The sequence below is a fragment of the Protopterus annectens genome, chromosome 6.part0, assembly GCF_019279795.1.
Source record: "Protopterus annectens isolate FY-2018-M chromosome 6.part0, PAN1.0, whole genome shotgun sequence".
Lineage (NCBI taxonomy): Eukaryota > Metazoa > Chordata > Ceratodontiformes > Protopteridae > Protopterus > Protopterus annectens.
Window position 1 is genome coordinate 593,426,174 of NC_056737.1, and position 24,954 is coordinate 593,451,127.

At 41.2% G+C, this 24,954-nt stretch overlaps 1 protein-coding gene across 3 annotated transcripts in view; it reads left to right on the forward strand.

Annotated features, from left to right (window-relative positions):
• Nucleotides 1–24,954, forward strand: part of MIS18BP1 (MIS18 binding protein 1) — a 2,747,318-nt gene that overhangs the window by 2,518,911 nt on the left and 203,453 nt on the right. For all 3 annotated transcript variants that reach the window (XM_044074260.1, XM_044074258.1, XM_044074259.1), the window contains 2 exons: nucleotides 12,400–12,487; nucleotides 12,598–12,646. In XM_044074260.1, the coding sequence (XP_043930195.1) occupies nucleotides 12,400–12,487; nucleotides 12,598–12,646 (137 nt within the window). The remainder of the gene's footprint in view (nucleotides 1–12,399; nucleotides 12,488–12,597; nucleotides 12,647–24,954) is intronic.

Consider the following 24,954-nt stretch of genomic DNA (forward strand, 5'->3'; position numbering starts at 1 on the left):
AAAGCTATAATAGAACACAGATCCAAGTCTGAGAAGCATCAGAGTTTTTCATCTTTTCTCCTTGGTTAAGAAAAAAAAAAGAAGAAGAAGAAAAAAAAGGCTAATAGAACCCATATCTAAGTCTAACCAAAAACCTCTTTAATAGCAGTAAAAACCCCTCCCCACCCACAAGTCTGTAAGGCTCCTTTCTTGATTATAGATAAATGTTCTTTATATTGATCGCTGCTGCAGTAGCCTTAGCTATATGGGTTATATCCTGCCAAGGATATAACAACTGGCCAGCTTCCAAAGCTTCAGAGCACCTTTCACACCCCCAAACTGTCAAGCAGCTTGAAATGAGCTGACTAAAAGACAAGTCTGGGCACAAGGCACAAGGCCCTTCAGAGCTTTACTGCCACCAGAGTGCACTCCTTTATATTTACTCATGTTTTATTACTGTGCTTTTCAGGAAAGTTGTTTTAAAGCTAGGAGTGTTGAGTTGTAATGGACTGTCTTGAAACTGTAATGCACTTTTAAACAGAGCAGTCATTTTTTTCTGTCAGTTTTAAAGTATTGAAAACTAACTGAAAACATATTTCTGTGGAGAAATTGTGTTTAATTTTCCATTGTGGGACTGACATAATGTTTGAAAGTACATTTTATTTTATTTTTTCTGTCAAAGAGTAACTTGTGTGGTGTGGTAATTTTGCCAGCATTTGCTGCTTGTCTTCCAGGGAAAGAGGCACCATTTTCAGCTTGACCGTGGAACACATTGTTGGTTCCACGGTCGAGCCTTCTTCCAGCCCCAGAAGGAAAAAAATCCAAAAAAAAGCAGTTGCCACCAGTTTGAGAAAGTATTTATTCGTCTCCGATATAAAACCAGCAGGTAAAACAGCAGTTAAAACAGCAAATAAGATCCAAATCAATGTAAGCACATTTGGGTTATTACCCTTTTTCAGACAATACATTACTGGTAAAGACAATTATTTAAAATCCTTGACAACCAATCACTATTCAATACTGAACCCGCCTTTTTTAAGGGTGGGCTTAATGGGAATGACATCATTGAGACCAGGAAACCTATGGGCTGTCAATTCTATGATCCACCTAGTTTCCTCAGTTTCAGTTTTATTTACTATATCACCCCCACTGTTCCCCTTCATTATAGTCCTAATAACCATAAACTTGAAATGATGTCCTGCAAATGCTAAAATGTGTCTAAAGAGAGCATTATGTTCATTCTTCAGCCTTATGGCTGACAAGTGATTCAATATCCTTGTTTTTAGCATACAATTTTTTTTTCCTATATCATAACAGTTACAAGATTGTCAGGTGGCTAAATAGATAACATTCATCGATCTGCAATTAGCATTTACTTCGAAATGATAGTTTCTTCCTGTGCTAGGGTGAATAAAGTCAGTATGTAAATTTATATAGCAGCACGCCTTGCAGGAACCATAGGGTCTAGTCCCTTTCCTTTCCACTATGTCTATGAACACCACTACCCTCATGGTCTTTCAGGGTCTTATTTCTCCTAAAACCAAAGGATGGCTGAGTGCCAGCTATTGCTCTCATTTTCTCATCAGAGGCCAAGATCTTTCAGTTGTTCCTAATTATTTCACAGACCCCATGTATATTGCTACTATAAGTAAGCATACATCTTAGACCTTTATTCTGTGATTTCTTATTTAAATTCTTCTGATTGTCCACTTCCCTGGATTTCAACCATGTGCTCATTCTATCCTGCCTATAAGTCTTGTGTCTGGCAAAGGTCTGTTCCACATTTTGCTCCTCATAGCCCCTCTGATTAAAGTTACCTTTCAGTTGTTCCATTTTCATTGTGAAATCCTCCTCCTCTGTACATAGCCTCGAGACTCTACCTAACTGATCCTTAATGATGTTGTTGAAAGTATATTGGGGATGCATACTATCCCTTGCCAACAGGCTATTCTTCCAACAATCTTTCCTGTGGAGTGTGGTTTTAAACCCCCCCCCCCCCCCTTGCATCCTGCTGCAATCTGATGCCCAACAAATCTCTCTCTGTTGTTGAATAATTCATGGAAAATGTCAGGAAGGTTGTGGTGAATCCTAAGCAGCTGACAAAACTAAGAAGTTCTGCCTCCTCTCTCCCCCCTCATGGATATGGGGGCCATTCAACCAGTACCAGAACAGGAAAAAGGACAAGGTTTTTATTCAAGATTGTTCTTGGTATCAATAAAGAACAAGGCCTTTTGACCAATACTGGATTTATCAATTTTGAACACATACTTGGACATTCCAAAATTCAAAATGCTGACTTTGCAGCAGCTTCTGCCCATTTTGGGCAAGAATGCTTGGCTGGTGACATTAGATCTAAAAGAGGCATATCTGCATGTCCCAATAAGACAATCATGCAGAAGATACCTCCGATTCAAGGCTGGCTTAATGCATTACCAATTCTCTGCACTGCCCTTTGGCTTATCTACTGCGCCCAGGGTCTTCACAGAGTGCCTGACACCAGAAATTGCATTTTGCAGACAAAAAAGTATACAAATATACCCTTACTTAGACGACTGTCTCATTCAAGCAGAGAGCAAAGACATTCTTCTTCAACACCTGGCGTTTGTGAAAAGGCTTCTAAATTGCCTATGGTACACAATAAACGAAAATAAATCACAACTGGTACCCTCTTAAAAGATAACATTCCTGGGTGCAAGCTTGAATACAACTGCCCAGATGGCTTACCTCACGCCAGACAAGCAAAGGCAACTGACTACTTACTTCAGACTGATGGCAACAAAATCCCAGTTATCTGCAAGACAAATTCTGCAGGCTTTGGGCTTCATGGCATCCTGCATCCTACTAATTCCGTATGCAAGACTGCATATGAGGAAACTTCAATGGTACCTAAAAAATTTATGGAGTCAACATTCTCACAGTCTGGAAACAATGATTGCTCTCATACCTTGCCTACAACAGGAGTTTCTTTGGTGGGCAAAGGCATATCACCAAAACATGGGACGGGCCTTCACTCTACCCCCTGCCAGCCAAACCTTAACAACAGACACATCAGATTATGCCTGGGGGGCCCACATGGCAGGAAGATGCATTCAGGGCATATGGACCCCAAAACAAATGCATCTACATATCAACCAGAAAGAAGTGCTAGCTGTTCAAAATGCCCTAACAGCCTTCAAGGACTTACTTCATCCAGGACAACTACTGATAAAGAACAGACAACACCATGGTCATGTGGTACATAAACAAGCAAGGGGGCACACACTCATACCCCCTTTGCAGATTAGCCATGGTACTGTGGGACACAACTTTGACCTACCAAATACATCTTCAAGCTCAATTCCTGCCAGGAAAGCAAAATACTCTGGCAGACGATTTAAGCAGAAACCTTATGGACCCTCACGAGTGGAAACTAAATCCACAAGTCTTCAGCATGATAACAGAGAAATGGGGAAGTCCAGACATAGATCTATTTGCCTCTCCTTAAAATTATCAATTGAAAAAATTCTGCACAAGGACTTATCACAAACAAGCATGGAAAGTGGACGCCCTATCCTTCAGTTGGAAAAACCCTATCAGTTTACGCCTTTCCTCGTCTGCCTCTTCTTCCCAAGGTCCTCCTAAAAGTCAAACAAGAGAAACCAAAGATGATACTAATTGCCCCGGACTGGCCCTGCCAATACTGGTACCCAGTCCTAAGGAACTTGTCTCAATACCCAGCTTGGACCTTACCTCAAAGACCCCAACTACTGTCCCAGCAAAACAATCAGATCCTGCACAATCAACTCCAGACACTGAACCTGGCGGCATGGCTGATCATGTAGTTATACAAACAACTCTTCTCAGTAAGGCTGTGATGGATGTAATTTTGAAGCCAGAAGGCCTAGTACTAGAAAATCTTATGCTGATAAATGGAAAGATTCTGTGCTTGGAATCAAGCACAAGGAACTGATACAGCAGAAACAAATATTCCTCAGATATTACAATACTTAACTGAGATGCTTGACAAAGACCTATCTTTCTCATCAGTTAAAATCTATGCCTCTGCCATTTCGGCTCATTACAATACAGAGTCCACCAATCTTTTCTCATCCTTTACTAAAGCAGTATCTTAGAGGAGCCAAAATTTAAGGCCTCCTAGAAGATCACCATTACCTGCATGGGACCTCAATTATGTATTGGAAAAGCTGACCCTGCCGCCATTTGAACCAGCTGCTACCGCTGATATAAAGTTCTTATCATGGAAAACAGCTCTGCTACTAGCAATTACTTCAGCAAGAAGTTTCAGAGCTACAGGCCCTCATGGCTGTAGAGCCTTTTATCATATTTTACCCAGACAGGGTGTCTCTGAGGACAAATCCTACATTTATGCCTAAGGTGGTTTCCAGTGTGGCTCTTAACCAAACAAGTCATTTGCCAACCTTTTATCCAAATTCGCAGAACAAGGGGGAAAGAATTCTGCATTCCTTGGACGTACACTGACAGCTAAGATTCTACTTGAGCAGGACTAAAGCTCTAAGAAAAACTGCGCAATTACCAGTGACATATGCTGCAGGATCAGAAGGAAAGACTATTTCAAAGTAGACAATTTCAAGTGGATAAGCCACTGCATCCGTTTCTGCTACCTACACCATGGTAAACCTGTGCCCAAGGGCATTAGGTCTCATTCCACCAGAGCTGCAGCTACTTCAGCAGCCTTTCTCAGAGGAGTACCAACCAAAGACATTCTAGAGGCTGCTACTTGGAGTTCTGTTCACACCTTTACAAAGCATTATCATTTGCCTCTCTACTCTAAGTCCAGGGCAGGCTTTGCCACTGCAGTTCTGCAGGGCCTTATAGCCGCACCTAATGCTGTTTAGCTCCAGCCTCCCAATCATAGCTTTGGGATTCTACCCAAATGTAATGACTGCAACAGTGAAACACGAAGAACATAGTACAGTTGTGTACTCTTACCATAAATGTAAATGTTCGAGTGTATTTACTGTTGCAGTCCAGGTTACCCTCCCGCCATCCCCCTTTCATTCTGGAGTTTATCTTTCTTTCTCTATCTTCTACAACCTATGTGATGTATTTGCTTGTAGATGAAGGTAAAGTTTATATTGATGCATGTATTTATATATTTTTGCTTCCGTTTTGGGGGCACCTGACATCTGGGGCAAGAAAAACTAAAGAAAATGGCGTTGGCTGCATGTTTTATACCCCTGACGACCTGAAGTCATGGAAGAGGACACAGCAACCGACGCAGGACCCAAGACTTTGGAACTCAGGCCGACTGAGGGCAACCTGCCAGCAGATTACCCAAATGTAATGACTGCAACAGTGAATACACTCGAACATCTACATTTATGGTAAGTTTACAGAACTGTATGTTCTGGTTCATTCTCTGGCTGCCCTCTCAAAATGGCACTGACGCTAGCACATGCTTGCTATTTATATGCACGTGCTGTCCTTGAAACGCTACTTAAAGGTACAACACACACACACTATTCTGCATCCTCCCTCTTTGAGAAATAAGTCATGCAATATTGATGACATCAATTGACATGCAATTAATACAAATAATTCTTTGTCATGCAATTATACAGAAGTAAATACATATAGACAGTTATGTCCAGGTTGTTGTGCATTTCATACTAGGTCTGGAAATACGACTGAATCATGTGACGTAGAAATTAGAATTAGGTTTAGCACCTGGGACTGTCTCTGCTGAATATTCAACTTTGAAGACATCAGAAGCATCATCAGGAATGGAAGTAGAAGTTAAGACACGTTCTGCAACAGGAACATTGTCTGGATTGCTCTGAGACCTAGAGTCTGTATCACAGGAAAAATGCGGAATTTCGATTCTGATACAAGAAGAAGATAGCTGCGTTTTCTCCTGTACTCCACACCCTTAGATTCTACGAAAAAGGATCTCGGCTCTGCACATATACCTGTTACTTGACCAATCCGGTTGAAACCTTTTGTCATTTGTATCCTCACTGTCTGTCCTCCTTTCAATGGATGAAGAAATCTGCTCGATTTATCATAACTGGATTTCTGGAAAGAATGCTTTATGAATAGTTGGGCTATGATTGTTCTGTTGTTGTTTGCTTTAGGCCTCAACAAACTGGAACTGATAGGCAATGTTGTTCTGATTTGCCTAGATAGAAGCCTCTGAGCATGCAAGCCAAGTATATCGTCACAGGGTATGTTTCTGAGATTGAGTAAATTCGAAAAGTCATCGGTATTATCATGCTTTGACTTCTCCAGTAATTGCTGTGCACTCTGTACTGCACATTCAGCTAGTCCGTTTAACTGTGGATATTCTGGACTACTAGTAACATGTACAAAGTCCCATTATTTTACAAATTTCTGAAACAACTGACTGATAAATTGGGTACCATTGTCAGAAATAACTTTGTGTGGATTACCATGAACTACCATGGTCTGAAAAATGACGTTTCAACTTGGTGATAGCAGTGGCCGTTAGGTTAGGTAGTAAATCGATCTCAGACCACCAGTTTCGAATAAGAGTTTACCAACACTAAATAATGCTGATTGTTCCATTTGAATAAGTCAGTGGCTACTGTTCACCAAGGTAGTTCAGGACTTGACTTAGCTGAAGTGGTTCTCTTTGCAAATGCGGGTTAGTACTATTGCATATAAAACCAGAAGAAAGTACTTTATCAATGTCTTTTACTAGAGAAGACCAAAATACTAGTCCTGTCGCCCTTCGTTTGGTAGATTCGGAACCTTTGTCTCAAGAAACAATTCAAGACGTTCCGGCTCCTGAAAAGGGGAAGAGATTTTACTCTAGAATGCTTCTGGTTCCCAGGAAAGAAGGAACCTGGAGATCCATTCTGGATCTGTCTCAGCTCAACATCTTTCTGAAGGTTCCTTCTTTTCAGATGTTATCCCTTCAAACCTTGTTTCCTCTTCTTCCTCAGGCTTTCTTAGATTCTGTGGATCTCAAGGATGCCTACTTCCATATCCCCATCCATTCCCTTTTCAGGAAATTTTTACATTTCTCTGTTGTTTCTTCCTTGCATTTTCAGTTCTCTGCTTTACCCATTGGCCTTTCTGCTGTCCCAAGGGTCTTCAACCAAGTAATGCCTCACTTCTGTGATTGCTTTTTGCAGGTTGAAGGGAATTCAGATCTTTCCTTATCTGGGCAAACCTGCTTATTCAGGCTTCCTTTCCAGAGACTTTACTTCAGCATCTTCACTTTGCTAATTGTCTTCTGCAAAGCCTAGGGTTTACAGTGACTTTCCAAAAATCATTCCTATCTCCTTCTCAGGATCATGTGTTTGTCAGGTGCAGACTCCAGACTATTCCATTGCTGGCATCTCTGCCTCCTCCCAAGCCTTTAACTCTGATTGCATTGTTTCAATCCTCTCTTACTCTGGACTCCATTGCAACCAGAGAGTTTCTAAGGGCTCTGCGATACATGGCTTCCACCATTCCTATGCTTCCTCTGACCAAGCTTCATATGAGAAAGCTCCAATGGTTCTTAAGTTACTCTGTGTTCAGCATTGTCATCCTTTGGATTTTCTGATTCTTCTTCTCCTATGCCGCAAGCTGGAACTTCAGCATCAGATTCATCAGTTATCCCTAACCCAGGGCTGCCTTTTCAATTTCCAGTCCCCACTCAGGAACTCTTTTCAGATGCCTCAGACATGGCGTGGGGGCCTCCTTCGGTCCTCTGAAAGTGCAGGACCTTTGGTCTCTTCATCAAAAAAAGGACCACATCGGTATCCGAGAGATGAGAGCACTTCTTCTGGCACTTCAGGCCTTTCGTTTTCTTTTCCTACCAGGGTCCCGCAAAATCTTCACACACAATACCACAGTGATGTAGTACAATAACAAGTAAGGGGGGGACAAGTCTTATCTTTTGTGCGGACTAGCTTTTCAGATTTGAGATCTAGCTGTCTAGTAGCAAGTGACTCTACAGGCTGTTTATATTCCTTCAGATCAGAACATTGTGGCAAATTCTCTGACCAGGTCCATAACACAAACTCACGAGCGGATGCTTCACAGAGATGGCGTTTCTGACATTGTCCACCAGTGGGGTACTCCTCAAGTACATCATTTTGCCTCGCCTCTGAACAGGCAGCTTCCACTCTTTTGCACCAGAGTCCCATTTCCTCTTGCTTGGAAGGTGGAAATCCTCATGTTTTTCTGGAAGGGATGTTTCTTTATGCCTTTCCTTTCATACTGTGTGTCCTGTTCAAAACAGAGCAGGATGCTCCCAAAATCTTGATTCTCTTTTGGCACAGACAGCATTGGTTCCCATTTCTTCTGCACTTAGCCAAGGGCAGTCATTACAAGTTACCTCACAGGGTGGAACTACTCTCACAAGACAAGGGGGTCTCTCATCCATCCCCACTTATCTACTCTTCAGCTGACAATGCGGGTGATACAGGTTTGATCCCTTTTAGGCACCTTTTTTATGAGGACATGCTTCAAGGTCTGCAGGTGTCCAGGAAAGCCGGTAACAGAAAATCTTATTTATCCAAATGAAAGAGATTTTTTGTCTGGTGTCTTTCTCGTAACCTGGATCCATTTTCTGTGGAAGTTCCTTTGGTTTTCTTATTTATTTATTTGCTCAATGCTGGGTTGGCATACTGTTCTGTTAAAGCCCACCTGTCGGATGTTTGTGCTGGTTTGCCCTTAACTTCCCCTTTGGCTTCTAGATTCAAGGTCAAACAATTTCTTAAAGGTATACTTCATATTAGGTATCCCAGGAAGCCTATTCCTCCTTCTTGGCATTTTAATTTTGTTTTGGAAAAATTGACTCATGCTCCTTTTGAGCCTGCAGCTTCTGCTTCCTTAAAGCATTGTTCTTGGAAGACTGTTCTTCTTTTGTCTCTTACCTCAGCCAGATGAGAGTCCGAGCTGCAAGCCCTTATGACTGTTCCTCTTCTTTTGTTTTTTCATAAGGATAGGGTGTCACTTTGTACTAATCCTTCTTTTATGCCCAAGGTGGTTAATGAGTTGTCTCTTAATCACTCTCTTCATTTGCCCACTTTTTTCCCTTCTCCACAGGCTGCTAGTGAGAAGGTTCTTTACACCTTGGAGTTGCATAGACAACTCAGACATTATTTGGATAAAACTAAAGCCATTTGTAAATCTGAGCGGCTTTGTTTCTTTTCATCCTAGGTCTTCAGGTTTGGCGGTTTCTAAGCAAACCGTTTTTTTTTTCTTGGATATCTAAAGCTATTTCTTTTTGTTACTCCTTTTATGGTAAAAGCCTTCCTCCTCCTGTTAAGACTCATTCTATCATGTCCTTTGCTTCTTTTGATGCTTTTTTCAATGGTTTGAATATTAATTCCATTATTGAGGCAGCTACTTGGATTTCTGTGCATACTTTTACCAAGTAGTATAAGCTGGATTCTAAGGTTAGAGCCAGATTTACCAGGGCTATCCTGCATGGCTTTCTTGAGGGCTCTGCTGGTCCTTCCTCCTCCCAACTTTCTTCCTGAGTTTTGTACTCAATCCTATTGTAAAGAATACTGCAGCAGTGATATAAAAGGACAGTACAGTTGTGTAAAATATTACCGTAACAGTAGATGTCCTTGTTTTCACTGTTACAGTGTTCACTCCCTCCCTCCTCCCCCTGTTTCTTTTCTCTTTTTGGATGTACATGTTCCCTCTTTTCTCCTTCTCCTGGGTCTTTTCAGTTCTGAGGATAGTATGTCCATACGTCACCTTTATACCCTACGACAGGCACGGGCAGCATACGTGCGATGTATGACATCCCTTTTACAATCTAAGGCTTTAGTAGGCTGGCCAGATGTCTGACTGCCCTTGGCAGGCAATCCCTATTGTAACACATATTGCAGCAGTGAAGAGAAAGACATCTACTGTTATGGTAAGATTTTACACAAGTGTACTTTTCTCTGGTACAGAAGGAAATCTCAGGTTTTCTCTTTGTGCTGTGTTCTAACTGCCTTTTTTGAAACAGGTCTTCTTGAAAAATCTCGTATTCAGCCAGACTTTTCTTCATTTCAACCTCTGATTTTTGCAGTTTTGTCAGTTCATTTGAATAGCTAGTTAAAGATTGTTATATTTTTCAGCCTTTTGTTATTTGAGTTGAAGTATTCCTTTGGTATTTCATTTTTTTAATCACATTTGATTTTTTCCTCTAAAATACTGTACCAAAACTGAAGCTTGAACAGCTTTTTGCAGAACAGCTGCAGAATTCTTCAGGTCAGTGTTTCTCTTCACATTTTCTGGTTGATTTTCTTTCAGGTTCTCTACATTTCTTCTTTGCTGCCATCCAGTTAGTGTATTTACTAGCATGTAACTGAATTTTACCCACGCTGACAAAATCATTGGCTGTTATTCCTTAGTTCATTTTTTCACGCTGAGGGAAGTCTGGGTATCCTGATAGCTTCTGTGGAGGCCTTAAACTCATTCATGACCAAAAGCATTTTTCAGAAATGGGTTCATCCATTTGCGATGTCTGTCACTCACTAACACCAAAAGCTTGGTGTGCTTTTCCCTAATTTTGCTCTCCTTAGGATATCTTAAAGCAGTTTGTCTTAATGGTCTGCCATATATGTGTCTTTCCCCTCATTTCCCCTGATGATGAAATTTGTCTTTAAGACAAAGCATTTAAGGGGAAAGGCAGTTCTTATTCCCTCTTCCTGACCCAGGCAGATTTGGTTCCACATGCTTCTTCCTTTTCTCATGAAAATATGCCCCCCCCCCCCTTTACTAGGAGGGTCCATCCATATCTTAGTGCTGCCACACTGATAACATAGTTGCTTCAGCTTCATTGTTTGTCTGGTCAGGAGATTTGTGTGACAGAATGATTTGCAAGTTTGGAGGTAGAACATAGGTTGAGGTCTTCCTTTAGGGCAGTTATCAAAGACATGACTCATTAGGGCAACCACTCAGAAATATTTCATTAGGGACTCTTTCCTGATGATTCCTGCAACTGGCTGGCTGTGACAACAAATATGAAATTTATGCTGCTCACAATAATAATGGATTTGTAGAGATCTGGCAGTAGGAAGCAACCTTCCACCCCTGCCTTTGTTTCTTTGCCTGTGTGTCCTGTTTTGCTTTGTGCTGAACTGTTGAGGCAGAAGGAAGGAGAGCATTTTGGACTGGAGAGGAAGATGTTAGCATCCTGGGAAAGTTTGATGTGCCATGCATTACTAAAGCCTGAATTCTACACCCTGTTAATTCCTGCAACTGAAGATGTCACTGTCCTAACTTTGATAGCTAATCTTGGGAGAGCAAGGAGCAAGACTAGTTTTCAGAATCTTGATTGTTGTGAACTGCGTAACTTGTGATGGTTGGAGACTAAGCATAAGGGAAGCTTTGTTTGGAAAGTTAATGGTTATCTGCTAGTTAAAGGGAAGTCGGTGAGCACCACTGAACAAAAAAATGGGGCAGGGAGGGAATAACAGCCACATGTTTCAATTCATGACTGTATCATTAGAGTGACATGCTAAATGGAACACAGATTCTTTTATAAATTAGTAACCTCATATCTGCTTTAGTATGTAGTTTAGATGTGGACAGCTGGATGGAATAACTGAGCAGGTCTCATAAGATAGAAATTTAAGTTGGGCCTATCTGAATACTGTAAATGGGTGGAATGGTTATGAAGGTGCCTTTTACGTGGCAGCACTGAATTCTTTCAAGGTAAGAAAACAATCAGTGTGGAGGAAATAAACCAGGGGCTAGAGGGAAAGCTCAGAGTGAAGAGGCTGTGGCAGAATTCAAGAGTATAAACGTTGTCACTCCAAGTGGACTCTTGGCTAGAAAAGTAATAACTTTGCTTAGAGTTAATGTTTGACTGTCCTAAGCTAAACAGGGTACACCAATAGGAGTCTCAGCTAAAAATATGTTATTTTAGGTTAGAAGTTTGTTTAAACCATCATAGGCTACACAGGATAAACTGAGTAAACTCTTAGCTATTTGGTTTGAATTGTATGTAATGCTAGCAAAGCTAAGCAGGAAATACATGGGTGAAAAAATAATAGTGGGCTTTCGTAAATTAAATGTGAGAATCAGAGAAGAATCGATATTGCCATTTTGTGGCCAAACTTTAAAATAACTATAAGGTAAAGCCCAAAAACTGCCAGGGAATGAGAAAGGAAAACAGGGGACTACAGACGGCAGCAGGCTGCTAGCGAACACAATATACAGACTACATTTTTACTTTATTGGTATCTGACCTGATTCTAGTTACCTTTTTATTGCATATATTTTGGACTTTTCTGTGTGCTCTTCTCTTTAAGCAGATACTTTCCATTATCACTTACATTTTTAGCTTACTGTAATTAATAACAGAAAGGAGTAGATTGGAAAATAAATATTACAATAAAAGGATCAACATTTCATTCCTGCATAAAAAGTAACTGTAATTGAATTTTGCTTTTTTCAGTATTATTGTTATTAAAATGTTGTTCTTAATTTTTGTAGATCCAATAATGACAGGTATATCTGTAGGATGCAAAAGACTGGTCCAGGAAGAAAAAAGAGTGGTTGGGTTAACCTAAAAAGAAAATCAGTAAGTAGATGTTGAATTTTGTTTTATAAGTAGATGTGAATTTGCAGATGTTGCTTAGTTCGTTAACTACTCACATTTAAATATAATTATAATTGTTTCTGTTTTAAAAGGGTTTCTTTGCAACTCCAAAAGCGAGGAGGACAGCTGGATTAAACAAAGGTGAGTTATTTAGTAATTTGAATGTTCAGTGTCAGTTTGCATTTTGTCATAATTTATTATGGAACTTTATTGTGTGTCTACAGCTTTATAAATATGTACCATTTTAAAAATGTGACCAGTTATTTTATTTTCTCAGTAAGACCACATTAATTACAGGGAATTACTGGAGACTGAAACACTCGAGTTCCTGCTTTCAGCTTTTTTGCCTTGTACGCTGTATAACACTGCTAGGCTTGTTCACACACTAACTGTTCAAGTGGTGTTCTTTTACTTTGCTGGGATGTTTGCAAGCCTCATATTTACAACCTGTGTCATGAATCAAATTCAGTGCCTCATTTCAACATACCTTCACTCCAGTGGAGTTCATTTTCTTGGCTTTATTTGAAACTGCCATGGCAACAAGGCTGCTGTGACACAGGTCCTGTCCTATCAGAAAAAGTCAGCAAGGGGGTAAGTAACATATCTTCCACTGCAATATCCTGTTCTCAGTATAAAGTCAAGTAATGTCTTTTGGCTTTTCCCGGTTAGGGGTCGCCACAGCGGAGCCACGGTCCGCTAATGATTGGCAGTGAATTTTTACGGTGCCGAGTTACCAGCCCGATGCCCAACCTTCAAAGAAGGCACACCCATTCTTGCACGCACCTACCTGTATGTCTTTAACGTCACTCGACCACGGGGAGGACATATGCAGACTCCACACAGAAGGTGCCCCAGCCGAGAGTCGAACGGGAGAACCTCTTGCTGTGAGGCAACAACGCTAACCGCTGCAGCACCGCAGCATTGTTCTCAGTATATCGTCTCAAGATCCTAAAATTTTAGGAAAGATGTAATTTGTGGTGCTCAGATATGTTTTAAGTAATTCTAGTGATGCCTAAACGCCTGTATTTTGTGAGCTTTAGACTCCAAAGTACATATTGAGATACTTACATTTCCCTCCGTTTCCTGCCATTATCCTAAACTGTGAAGTACAGTCCATTTCCAATTTCCATTCTTGTATGGTATTATCTATACAAGTCCATATTTTTCATAATCTACAACCTTGGACAGAATGCAGCACTGAGGACTTATGTTTCTGTAAATCTTTCTTTCACTCTTCATTGCTTGATTAATTTTCTTTGAAGGTTTTTGATTATTGTCATAAATCGTTTCACCATTGTTGTAGCATTTTGCATATGTACACATACTTAAAGCACCCAAAGACTGACTGATGGTTTAACTAGGGTGCTAATGTGTTGCAGTATTCTAGTAGTGTGCCCCCCTTTTCCATGTATCTGATACTATTTTGAAAGATTCATCTTCAAGAACCCTATTCGGCAGGCCCTTGCATATGTAATACTTGTCCACCAGTTAGAGTTTGGCATATTTTTTCACCAAAATCCTGTGTTTAGTGATGCTTACACGCCTGTTCACTGACTACCAGGATGTAATGCACAGTGTAAGCAAGCATATATGGTGCAATATTTCACTGTAGCCACCATATATGCATATTCATCTCCAAAGTCTGCTAGTTTTGTTTGCTGCTCACACAGTTTGAAAAATCAATCCTTGTTTTCATTGTTAAAATCTTGTGTTCGCATGCTTATGCATCATTATAAATGATTGTGTGGATGTCGTATTACCAGCTAAGACTTCCATTGCTTTTGACTGTATAATGTTGATAATTGCCATAATTGCTCAAAAGTTCGGTCTGGCTTCTTGATGCTGAAACTAAGAAAAGCTGCATGCCCATTTCCTGAAGATGCCAGCAGTTGAGAGCCCTTCTTTCCTGCTGGTTTATACATGACCTTTTCACATACCCAGGCATATATCAAATCATCACCACAAGGGCAGGTACTGTGAAACCATATCCAGGCTTGAAACTTCTTAAGATAAATTTTGTGTTCATCCATCTCTCCACAACCCTTCATGTAGTGTGCTAGCCTTCAAACAGCGAGAACTCAAGCTTGAGTAGGACCACAGCCTCAGTCAGTGTTTTAGGGGTGGGTAAGGTACACCCTCGATTCCTACTTTGTGGGTTGCATCTAAAGTTTCTTGTACCCTTCCATCTCCAGATAACCTGCTGGAACACTTAGGCAACCAGTGTGATCTTGAGGATCAGTGAGTCCCTTGAGTCATCAGTCATAGATTTAGTGTACTTATGTCTAGGGGGACTGTCTTTCCTAGTCCAGACCTCAGGACCCTGTGGACGAAAAAAAGATCCATCAGCTCATCTCATGCTGTATTATCAGGGCCTGGACATTAAACATCGTTATTAAATCATCACATTTTAACCAGTAGCATGAGTTCACATGTATTACTAGAAAACCAAAAGTACAGTTGTGTACGCTTACCATAAATGTTGATGTTGGAGTGTATTCACTGCTGCAGTCATCACACTTGGGTTATCTGTCTGCAGGTAGCCCTCAGTCGGCCCGAATACCAGAGACTTAGCATTTCTGCGTCAGTTGCTGTCGCTCCAGGACTGACGTCAGGTCGTCAGGGGTATAAAAACTTAGCATTTCTGCGTCAGTTGCTGTCGCTCCAGGACTGACGTCAGGTCGTCAGGGGTATAAAAACAGGCAGCCAACGCCATTACATCAGTTTTTCTTGCCCCAAATGTCAGGAGCCCCCCAAATAGGGAGTTAAGTTATGGTGGAAAAAACACAGCCAGTAAAAAGTAAATACCAATAGCCCTGTAAGGGATGAGTAATAGACATAGAGAGGAGAGAGAGAGACAAGGGGGCTGGAGGGTGGGAAACCAGGACTGCAACAGTGAATACACTTGAACATCTACATTTATGGTAATTGTACACAACTGCACTATGTTCTTCATCTTTCACTGTTGCAGTCATTACACTTAGGTCGATTCCCAAAGCTGAAGAAAGGTTGGAGACAGTCAAGAAGAGTTGGGGCTGGCTAGTATGCCCTGCAGGAGTGCTGTTGCAAAACCTGCCCTGAATTTGGAAATGATAGGCAGGTGGTAATGCTTGGTGAAGGTGTGTACAGAACTCCAGGTAGCAGCTTCCAGGATGTCCCTGGTAGGGACTCCCCTGAGGAATGCTGTAGAGTAGAAGTTGCCCTAGTGGAATGTGTTCTGACCCCCTGAGAGGTTGGTTTCCCATGGTGTTTGTAGCAGAAATGGATACAGGGTGCTATCCATTTGGAAATTGTTTGTTTTGAAATGACCCTGCCCTCTGCCCCTGGTGCAAATCTGACTAGTAATTGGTCAGATTTCCTGAAGGGCTTAGTCCTGTCAAGGTAGAATCTGAACTGTCTGTGCACGTCCAAGGAGTGCAGGATCATTTCCCCTTTATTTTGAGGATTAGGGAAGAAGGTTGGCAAATGGATAGATTGGTTGAGAGCCACACTGGTCACCACTTTAGGCATAAAGGAAGGGTTAGTCCTGAGGGAAACTCTGTCAGCATGGAAAATAATAAAGGGTTCTACAGACATAAGTGCTTGTAGCTCAGACACTCTTCTAGCTGAAGTGATGGCCAAAAGCAAGGCTGTTTTCCAAGAGAGGAATTTTAACTCTGCTGACGGCTCAAAGAGGGGTAGCGTGAGCTTTTCCAGTACAAAGTTAAGGTCCCAAGCAGGGGTGGGAGCTCTCTTTGGTAGCCTTAAGTTGTTTGTCCTCTCAGGAACTGTTTGATGAGAGGGTGAGAGAAGAAAGGTGGCTCAGTGCTGTAATGAGCCGAGATAGCAGAGGCATGGATATTAATGGAAGAGAAGGATAGGCCTCTGTGGAGTAGATTTGGTAGGTAATCCAGGATTAGGGGTAAGGCGGGCAGTGCTGTGTCCTCTCCTCTAGATTGAATCCAGGAACAATACCTTTTCCACTTATCAGCATAGGATTTCCTTGTACTGGGTCTTCTGGCTTCAAGAATGATATCCAGCACCTGCTTGCTTAGGCTGGTCACTGGGGGAGAATTCAAGGAATAAGCCAGGCTGCAAGATTCAGGGTTTGCAGTTGCGGATGCAAGATCTGTCCCCCCTGTTGAGTGAGGAGGATTGGGATCTGGGGTAGGTGTCAGGGTAGCACCGGTGGCAGGCTGCGCAGTAGTGGGTACCAGTGCTGGCATGACCAGTCCAGGGCAATCAGGATTGCCCTTATTCTGTCCTGTCTTATCTTGAGTAATATTCTTGAGAGAAGAGGCAGAGGGGGGAATGCATAGATTGAGGGTTTTTCCCACTGGAAGGATAGGGCATCCACTTTCCAGGCCCTGCTGTTAGGTGTCCTGGTGCAGAATTTGCTGAGCTGGTGATTGCAGGAGGAGGCAAAGAGGTCCACCTCTGGGGTCCCCTATTTCTGGATTAGAAGGCTGAAGGTGCTGAGTTCTAATTGCCACTCGTGTGCGTCTAGGAGGTTTCTGCTTAAGTCATCTGCCAGTGAGTTTTGTTTGCCTGGTAGGAATTGAGCTTCCAGATGAATATGCATGTCCAAGGCCGTGTTTCACAGGGCCATGGCTAGCCTGCAGAGTGGGTAAAAGTGAGCTCCCCCCTGCTTGTTGATGTACCACATAACTGTGGTGTTGTCTGTTTTTATTAGCAGGGGTCTTGGTGAGAATAGGGATCTGAAGACTGTCAGAGCGTGCTGTACAGCTGGCATTTCTTTTTGGTTGATGTGCAGATGAATTTGATTTGGGCTCCATGGCCCTGAATGCACTTTATCGTCCAGATGTCCCCCCCCCCCCCCCCAGGTATAGTCTGATGTGCCTGTGGTTAGGGTCTGGGCGGTGTGGGGTTGAGTAAAGGGAAATCCTTTGCTGTGGTTGCATGCTGCTGCCCACCAAAGAAACTCTGTCCTTAAGACAAGATATGATAGATATGATGGTTTCCAGGTTCTGAGAATGTTGGCACCAAAGAATTTTTAAGTACCATTGAAGTTTCCTCATATGCAGTCTGGCGTATGGAATTAGTAGAATGCAAGAGGCCATGAACCCTAGGGCCTGCAGGATTTTCCTTGTAGATAGCTGGGTTCTGGTGGCCATTTGAGTGAAGTAGCCTCTCAGATGGGCTTGTTTTTCTGGAGTAAGGAATGCCATCTGGGATGCTGTGTCCGAGCTTGCTCCCATGAATACAATCTTTTGACTGCGGACTAGTTTTGATTTCTTTTCATTTATAGTGTACCCAGGAAGGTTAGAAGGTTCTTTACAAATGTCAGGTGCTGCAACAGCTTTTCCTGACTGTCTGCCTGAATCAGGCATTCATCCAAGTGCGGGTAAATTTGAATTTTTCTCTGTCTGCAATAGACAATGGCTGGAGCCAAGCATTTTGTGGGAGCAGTAGATAAGCCAAAGGGAAGTGCAGAGAACTGATAATGCATAGATCCTTCCCTGAAACATAGGTATTTCCTGCATGAGTACCTCATAGGGATGTGCAGATAGTCTTCTTTTAGGTCTACAGTGGCTAACCAGGCATCTTTGGACAGCATAGGAAGAAGCTGCTGAAGGGTGAGCATTTTGAATTTTGGTACCACCAGCAAGGTGTTTAGAATGGAAAGATCTAGTATTGGGCCCCAAATGCCCACTTTTCTGGGTACCAGGAAAAGTCTGAAATAGAACCCGTGACTTATCTGTTCTACAAGAACAGGTTGAATTGCCCTTATGGAGAGCAGGGATTGAACTTGGTTTTGTGCCTTTGCCCACTGGTTTGGAGGAAGGTCTGGGAACCCTTTTGGGGTCAGCGGTGAGTGGAAGTAAAATTTGTAACCCTGGGATACAATGTTGAGGACCCATCGATCTTTGGTGATGGAGGTCCAGATTTTTGCATGATGGACAAGTTTTCCTCCTGGGGGCACGAGCAGTTGGGCAGAGGTGAGGAGTGGAGTTGAGAAGTCATTGTGAATTCTTTCCGTAAGGGGGTGGCTTAGCACTCCCTGGTTTTGAAGCTGAGGCACTCCATTGCTTAGATCTCTGCATACCCTGAGACTGTAATCTGGGGGGGTCTGATTCCCCTGGGTCTAGTCTGAGATGGCCTTGAGGGGGCTGGAAAGGACCAATGTTTCGAGGCGCAATGCCTACTGAATCTGGGAGGCTGCACTTGCAAAATATCTTTGACTGTCTGCATAGATTTAGATTTTTCTTCCATCTTTTTTAGAACTACTTCTGCTTTGTTGCCAAACAGATTGCCCTTGTTCAAAGGAGCATCTAGTAATTTTGATTTGACATGGTCTGGCAAGGTCTGCTCCTTAAGCCAAGCATGCCTTCTCAGTACAGAACCAGTGACTGCTGCACTGCAAGATGCTTCTAGGGCATCAAACCCACATTGCAAAGTATGCTTGCTGACTTGGCTCGCAGAATGCATACGCTCTTATAATACTTTATTTTCTGCACAGTCTGTAAAGGTAGATAATTTTTGCTTAAGTTCCATAATTTGTTGCTGGTATTTCAGCATGTGAAACTGGCAAATCAATGCCCTAATGGTGATAGTTGCAGAGGTGTATCCATTTTTACCCCATTTGTCTAAAGCTCGGGAATCCCTGTCCGAAGGGGTGGGATTCTTAGTAGTTGATTTTATACCTTTAGACCCGTGGGAAATGACCTCTGGGTCAGCAGTAGGATTTTTGAAAAGAAATTTGTGAGAGTCAGGGACTCTGTAGTACCTGTCTGGTTTCCTTGGAGCAGGGGGTAAAGTATCGGGAGTTAGACTGGATTCCATAAAGACATCATCCACAACATCCAGAACTGGAGGTATTGCTAAAGGTCTATGTTGTGGCACATCTAAAAATTCTCTGAGTCTCTTTTTGGACTGAGGATAGTCTTGGCATTCCCAGTGGAAATGCTCTCTTAAAGTATGTAGGGTTTCACCAAAAGAAAAATCCTCTGGGGGGGAAGCAGAGGGAATGGATTCCTCTGCATCTGAATCCTCATAAGCAGATAAAGGTACGTCTTCTTATTCAGAAACCTCAGAGTTGTCGGACTGTTGGTCTGTTAGAGCTGCTGGGGACAGATCTCTTTCTCCCTTAGCAGGGGAAGGCTGGCTTCCTCTAATCAGTATGGTTTACTATCAAAATTGCGAACGGCACTACGTCGACTGTCATATAGTCGAACACGGAAGTTCGAAATCAGTAATGTCGAAGACAAAATAATCAATCTAGGAAAGCTTTTAACATGGGTCGAGGTAGTGGAGATGTTTGTAGTTCGGAATAATACTGAACACCTACCTCGACCCATGTTAAAACCATTCCTAGATTGATTATTTTGTCTTCGACATTACCGATTTCGAACTTCCGTGTTCGACTATATGACAGTTGACGTAGTGCCGTTCGCAATTTTGATAGTAAACCAATCAGCATAATCAGGTTTTCTGCCATTTCAAGCATCTGATGTTGTGGCAAAGAAGCAGGTGCTTGAGTTTGGATCGTCAGTTTTTAAGGCGTAGCTCGTACTGTTGGCCTTAGAAACTTAGTAGTTTTAGACAGAACTGAAGACGCGAAAGAAGTCGTCGGTTTGTGTCGAATATCGGCAGTGCGAAGAACTTCCTCAGATGCCGGTGCCTGCACAGGGACTCCAGAGCCATCCAGAGTAGAGATATCTGCAGGTTCCGTAGTCAAAGAAGAGTCTCGCGGCATAACGGACTCTGAACGGTTCTCAGTAGCGGCCTGCGAATCCATTGAAGTGGGCATCAGGGGCTGCAAAAGCGCCTCACTGAGTACTGGTGAACTGTTTACCAAATGTTAATGTCAGTCAGAGCTTAAGCATAAATAAAGGCATTGTTCCATGTGATGGTTGTTCCATCTGTCAATATGTAGTAAGCTCTCTTCCCTATATTAATGGCATCAAGTTTACAGCTAGGCATGAATACTGTTGTAATACAGAGGGGTTAGTTTATGTGTTGAGATGTGGATGTAAGAAGTTTTACATAAGAGAGTCTTACAGGAGTTTTAGGGTCCGGTTGCAGGAACATATTAGGGACATAAAAAAAAAAAAAAATTTAGAGAGTCCCCTTGGGAGTCATTTTTTGACAACACACAACTCTAACCCTGATTCTCTTAGGAGTTGTGTCTTGGAAAAATTGCAATTTGGCATAGGTGAATGTGTGTCTTTAAAAAAAAAAACACTTAAAAAAGAAACTGCTGATTTTAAAGTATGGTACTTTGGAGCCTCAGGGGCTCAACAAAGAATGTAATTGGAAGTATGTGATTTGAATTGTATGCTTGATTAATTGTTTTATACAATATGCTGTATATAAGCAGAAAGTATTTTGTAGTGTTTTTACTCTTGGAAGGCTGTGTAAGCTGAGGCGCTAAGTGTTTTATTAAATTTGCTTACTTCTTGGAGCGGTGGTCTTGGTGGTATTTTATTTTTTTGTTTTTTTAAGTTGTATTTGCTATTTGTATGGCAACTGATCCTGCAAATAATGTGCCACGTCCCTTTAGGGATGATACTATTGATGGCAGTCAAAGGACTATTCAGCAGTTTGTTTTACAACTAAATGAGAGAGGCTCTAGAAATTTAGAAGCAGTTTGTACTTTTAATATGCCTGGGACTGGTAATTCGGCTACTCTTGAAGCGGCTGATCAGGGTCCAGCCATGGCTACTGTTTGGGAGCACTTTATGGGGGAACGAGAACATCGTTTTGTGAACCCTTTTCAAACTTTGGGCTCCTCTACTGTGACTGCTTTATTGGCAGAGTTTGTAAATCTGAGGGAGAAGCTGGATAATCTGTTGCAGAAGGAGGCTAGTATACATATTAATATTCTTTGCCTTCAGCTGTATGTACAACTGAATATTACCCTGAGAGGTCTGCGAGCATACAAAGCACCTACAACCCCCTTTGAGAAGGGGAATGCTGAGGATATGGCCTTTCGAAGAAGATGGGTACAGGCAGCTCACCAGTGCTCCACTGAATGGATACACATCCTAATTGAGATGGATGAGTTAAAGAAGCGAAAACTTAAAGAAGAAATCAGAATGGTGAGTGTTGAACTAGATAAACTTTTAACATCTGTTAAAACTGACTAGTATGCTGGAAGAAATTAATGGCAGACTTGTGGACTTTGAAGAATTACTAGTAGAGCATAAAAGCCATAAAGTTAACAGAGACATTAAAGATTACATTCTTGACAAAGCGTTTTTTTGGAAAAGAAAAAAATAGATCTTTTTCATCTAGAACAGAAGTAATAATGGCAGTAATGATGTCAGCTGGGGCAAAAATGTTTCTGCTTCTTCCTCAGTTTCTTTTGCTGCTTCTGAAGATGGGGATTTGAGTGCTGCAGCTCAGGGGAGTGTGGAACAGTTTCCAGCTTTGCCTGAAGCGCAAAATCCGAAAGACATGCAGAACTGTTTTTGGAGTTCCAGTTCTGTTAGAACAGACTTTAACAACAGAAAATGGGGCCACAGTGAATGGGACCAGCAAAAGAACTATAACTAGAAGGGACAGTACAACAAGAAAAAATGTTGGTACTAATGTAGTTTTTGATAATTACATGTGTTAAATTTATCCAAACATGAAATTTCTGATGTGGTTATGTCTGTATTATGTCTTGGTCTCAAATTTATACCAACTGCCTTACCGAGATTACATGTACTTAAAAGTGAAATCTTTTCTTTTAGTAGAAAACTGCATTTAATGTACTACTTTAAACAAGAGGAAGGGGTTGTGTTTAATGACTGTTATGAAATTAGTGATAAGGATTCTTTTTATTCATGCTTGAATCTCGGGAAGATTTGTTTGAGGATGATTTTAGTGCCTATTGCCAACGAATGCTGATACTGTCTCTGTTAAAAGCTCTTTTATTCCACCTTTTCTAAGTAATACCTTGCAAGGATTTTTTGGTACTCTTAATTTTTAGGTTGCAAAAATGTACTAGTCCTGTATAGAGAATAAGTCTAACATATGTTTTAATTTAACTAAGCAGCAATGGCTAGCCTTATTTGAATTTGGTAATGATAGAAGATGGGTGGTTAAACCATCTGACAAGGGCAACCAAATAGTAATCATGCACTTCACACAGTACTTAGAGATATGTTATAAACATTTGAATAATGCAGTAATTTATAGAAAATGTGATGTTTCTGATTACTTTGAAGCTATTAAGCAGTACCAACTTTTGTTAGATAAAGACCTAAGGTTGGGGTATTTCACCCCTAAGGATGTGGAAAAGAAGTTTGGAGTGGAAAACTGCTTGCCTAAAATGCACAAAGGTTTAACTAACCTTAGTGGTCGACCTATAGTATATGCACAGAGGTATTTTTGAAGAATATAAGTGTGTTGTTACATGAACATCTTAAGAAATATGTTATGAGTACAGCCTCCTTTATCAGGGACAGCCAGGACTTTTTGAACAAAATAAAGGGTAAAGTTTGGAATATCCACATGTTTTACTCTGTTTGGATGTCAAAAGTCTATATACTAATATTAAGCATCAAATAGGGACACAGGCCTTGTTCCATTTTTGGGGGGACTCTCCTATGTCTCATTTTCTGATAGATTTAGTTATATTTTGTTTAAAAAACAATTTTTTTATGTTCAATGGAGACATTTTCCAGCAGTTGCAGGGCACTGCCATGGGCGACTTTGCCCCATGTATGCCAATTTAGTCATGGCTAAACTTGAAGATGATTTTATTTACAGACATGATTTTTTCAAATCTAAGGTTATTTTATATTTATTGATCTTATTTTTTTATGTCAAGGAAGCCAGACAGAGGCCCCTTGGGTTTGTTAATGACTTACAAGTTAATATTATGGGTTTAAGCTTTGATGGTATGCAGCTTGGCCCACAAGTGAATTTTTTGGATATAAGCCTAGATGGATTTGCTACTAGTCTCCATAGGAAATTTGAACACAGAAATGTATTTTTATATGGGAATAGTTGCCACCTCAAACATTTGGTCAAGGTACTGCCCTATAATGAATTCTTACGAATTCATAGGCTATGTAGCCTTGATATGAGCTTTGATTTAGAGATAGCTGAAGCAGAAAAAATGTTTATTAGAAGAGGTTATGATGTTCAGCTGGTCAGGGAAGCTAAACAAAAAATTATAGACATGAGGTATTCTGTTAACTCTCAGGGAGATTCTCATTATGTCCGTACTAGTGGAAAATGTAATGTTTGTATTGGTGGAAATCAGTCTACCAGTGCAGCTGTGAACAATGGAGAGCAGAAGAAAGTTTTCTTAGTGACAACTTATAATGTTATAACTGAGGAAATAGTTAAAAAAACACGTTGCTTGTGGCCTCTGCCCATAAGGGACAGCTCTATACTGCCTGATTTTGTGAGAATTGCGTATAAAAGAGCTAGAAATGTGTCTGACATTCTGGTACATAACCAGTTTTGTTTACCAGATGTTAATGTCAGTCAAAGCTTAAGCATAAATAAAGGCACTGTTCCATGTGATGGTTGTTCCATCTGTCAGTATGTAGTAAGCTCTTTTCCCTATATCAATGGCATCAAGTTTACAGCTAGGCATGAATATAGTTATAATACGGAGGGGTTAGTGTATGTGTTGAGATGTGGATGTAAGAAGTTTTACATAGGGAAAACTTAACAGGAGTTTTAGGGTCCGGTTGCAGGAACATACTAGGGACATAAAAAAATAAAAAATTAGAGAGTCCCCTTGGGAGTCATTTTTTGACAGCACACAACTCTAACCCTGATTCTCTTAGGGGTTGTGTCTTGGAAAAATTGCAAGTTGGCGTAGGTGAATGTGTGTCTTTAAAAAACAAACTCTTAAAAAAAGAAACTCTGCTGATTTTCAAGTATGGTACTTTTGCGCCCCAGGGACTCAACAAAGAATGTAATTGGAGGTATGTGATTTGAATTGTATGCTTAATTGATTAATTGTTTTGTGCAATATGCTGTATATAATCAAACAGTATTTTCTAGTGTTTGTACTCTTGGAAGGCTGTGTAAGCCGAGGTGCTAAGTGTTTCTTTAAATTCGCTTACTTCTTGGATCAGTGGTCTTGGTGGTATTTTATTATTTTATTTTTTTGTTTTTTTAAGTTATATTTGCACTCTGTAGTACCTGTCTGGTTTCCTTGGAGCAGGGGGTAAAGTATCAGGAGTTAGACTGGATTCCATAAAGACATCATCCACAACATCCAGAACTGGAGGTATTGCTAAAGGTCTATCTTGTGGCACATCTAAAAATTCTCCGAGTCTCTTTTTGGACTGAGGATAGTCTTGGCATTCCCATTGGAAATGCTCTCTTAAAGTATGTAGGGTTTCACCAAAAGAAAAATCCTCTGGGGGGGAAGCAGAGGGAATGGATTCCTCTGCATCTGAATCCTCATAAGCAAGATAAAGGTATATCTTCATATTCAGAAACCTCATGGTCGTCGGACTCTTGGTCTGTGAGAGCTGCTGGGGACAGATATCTTT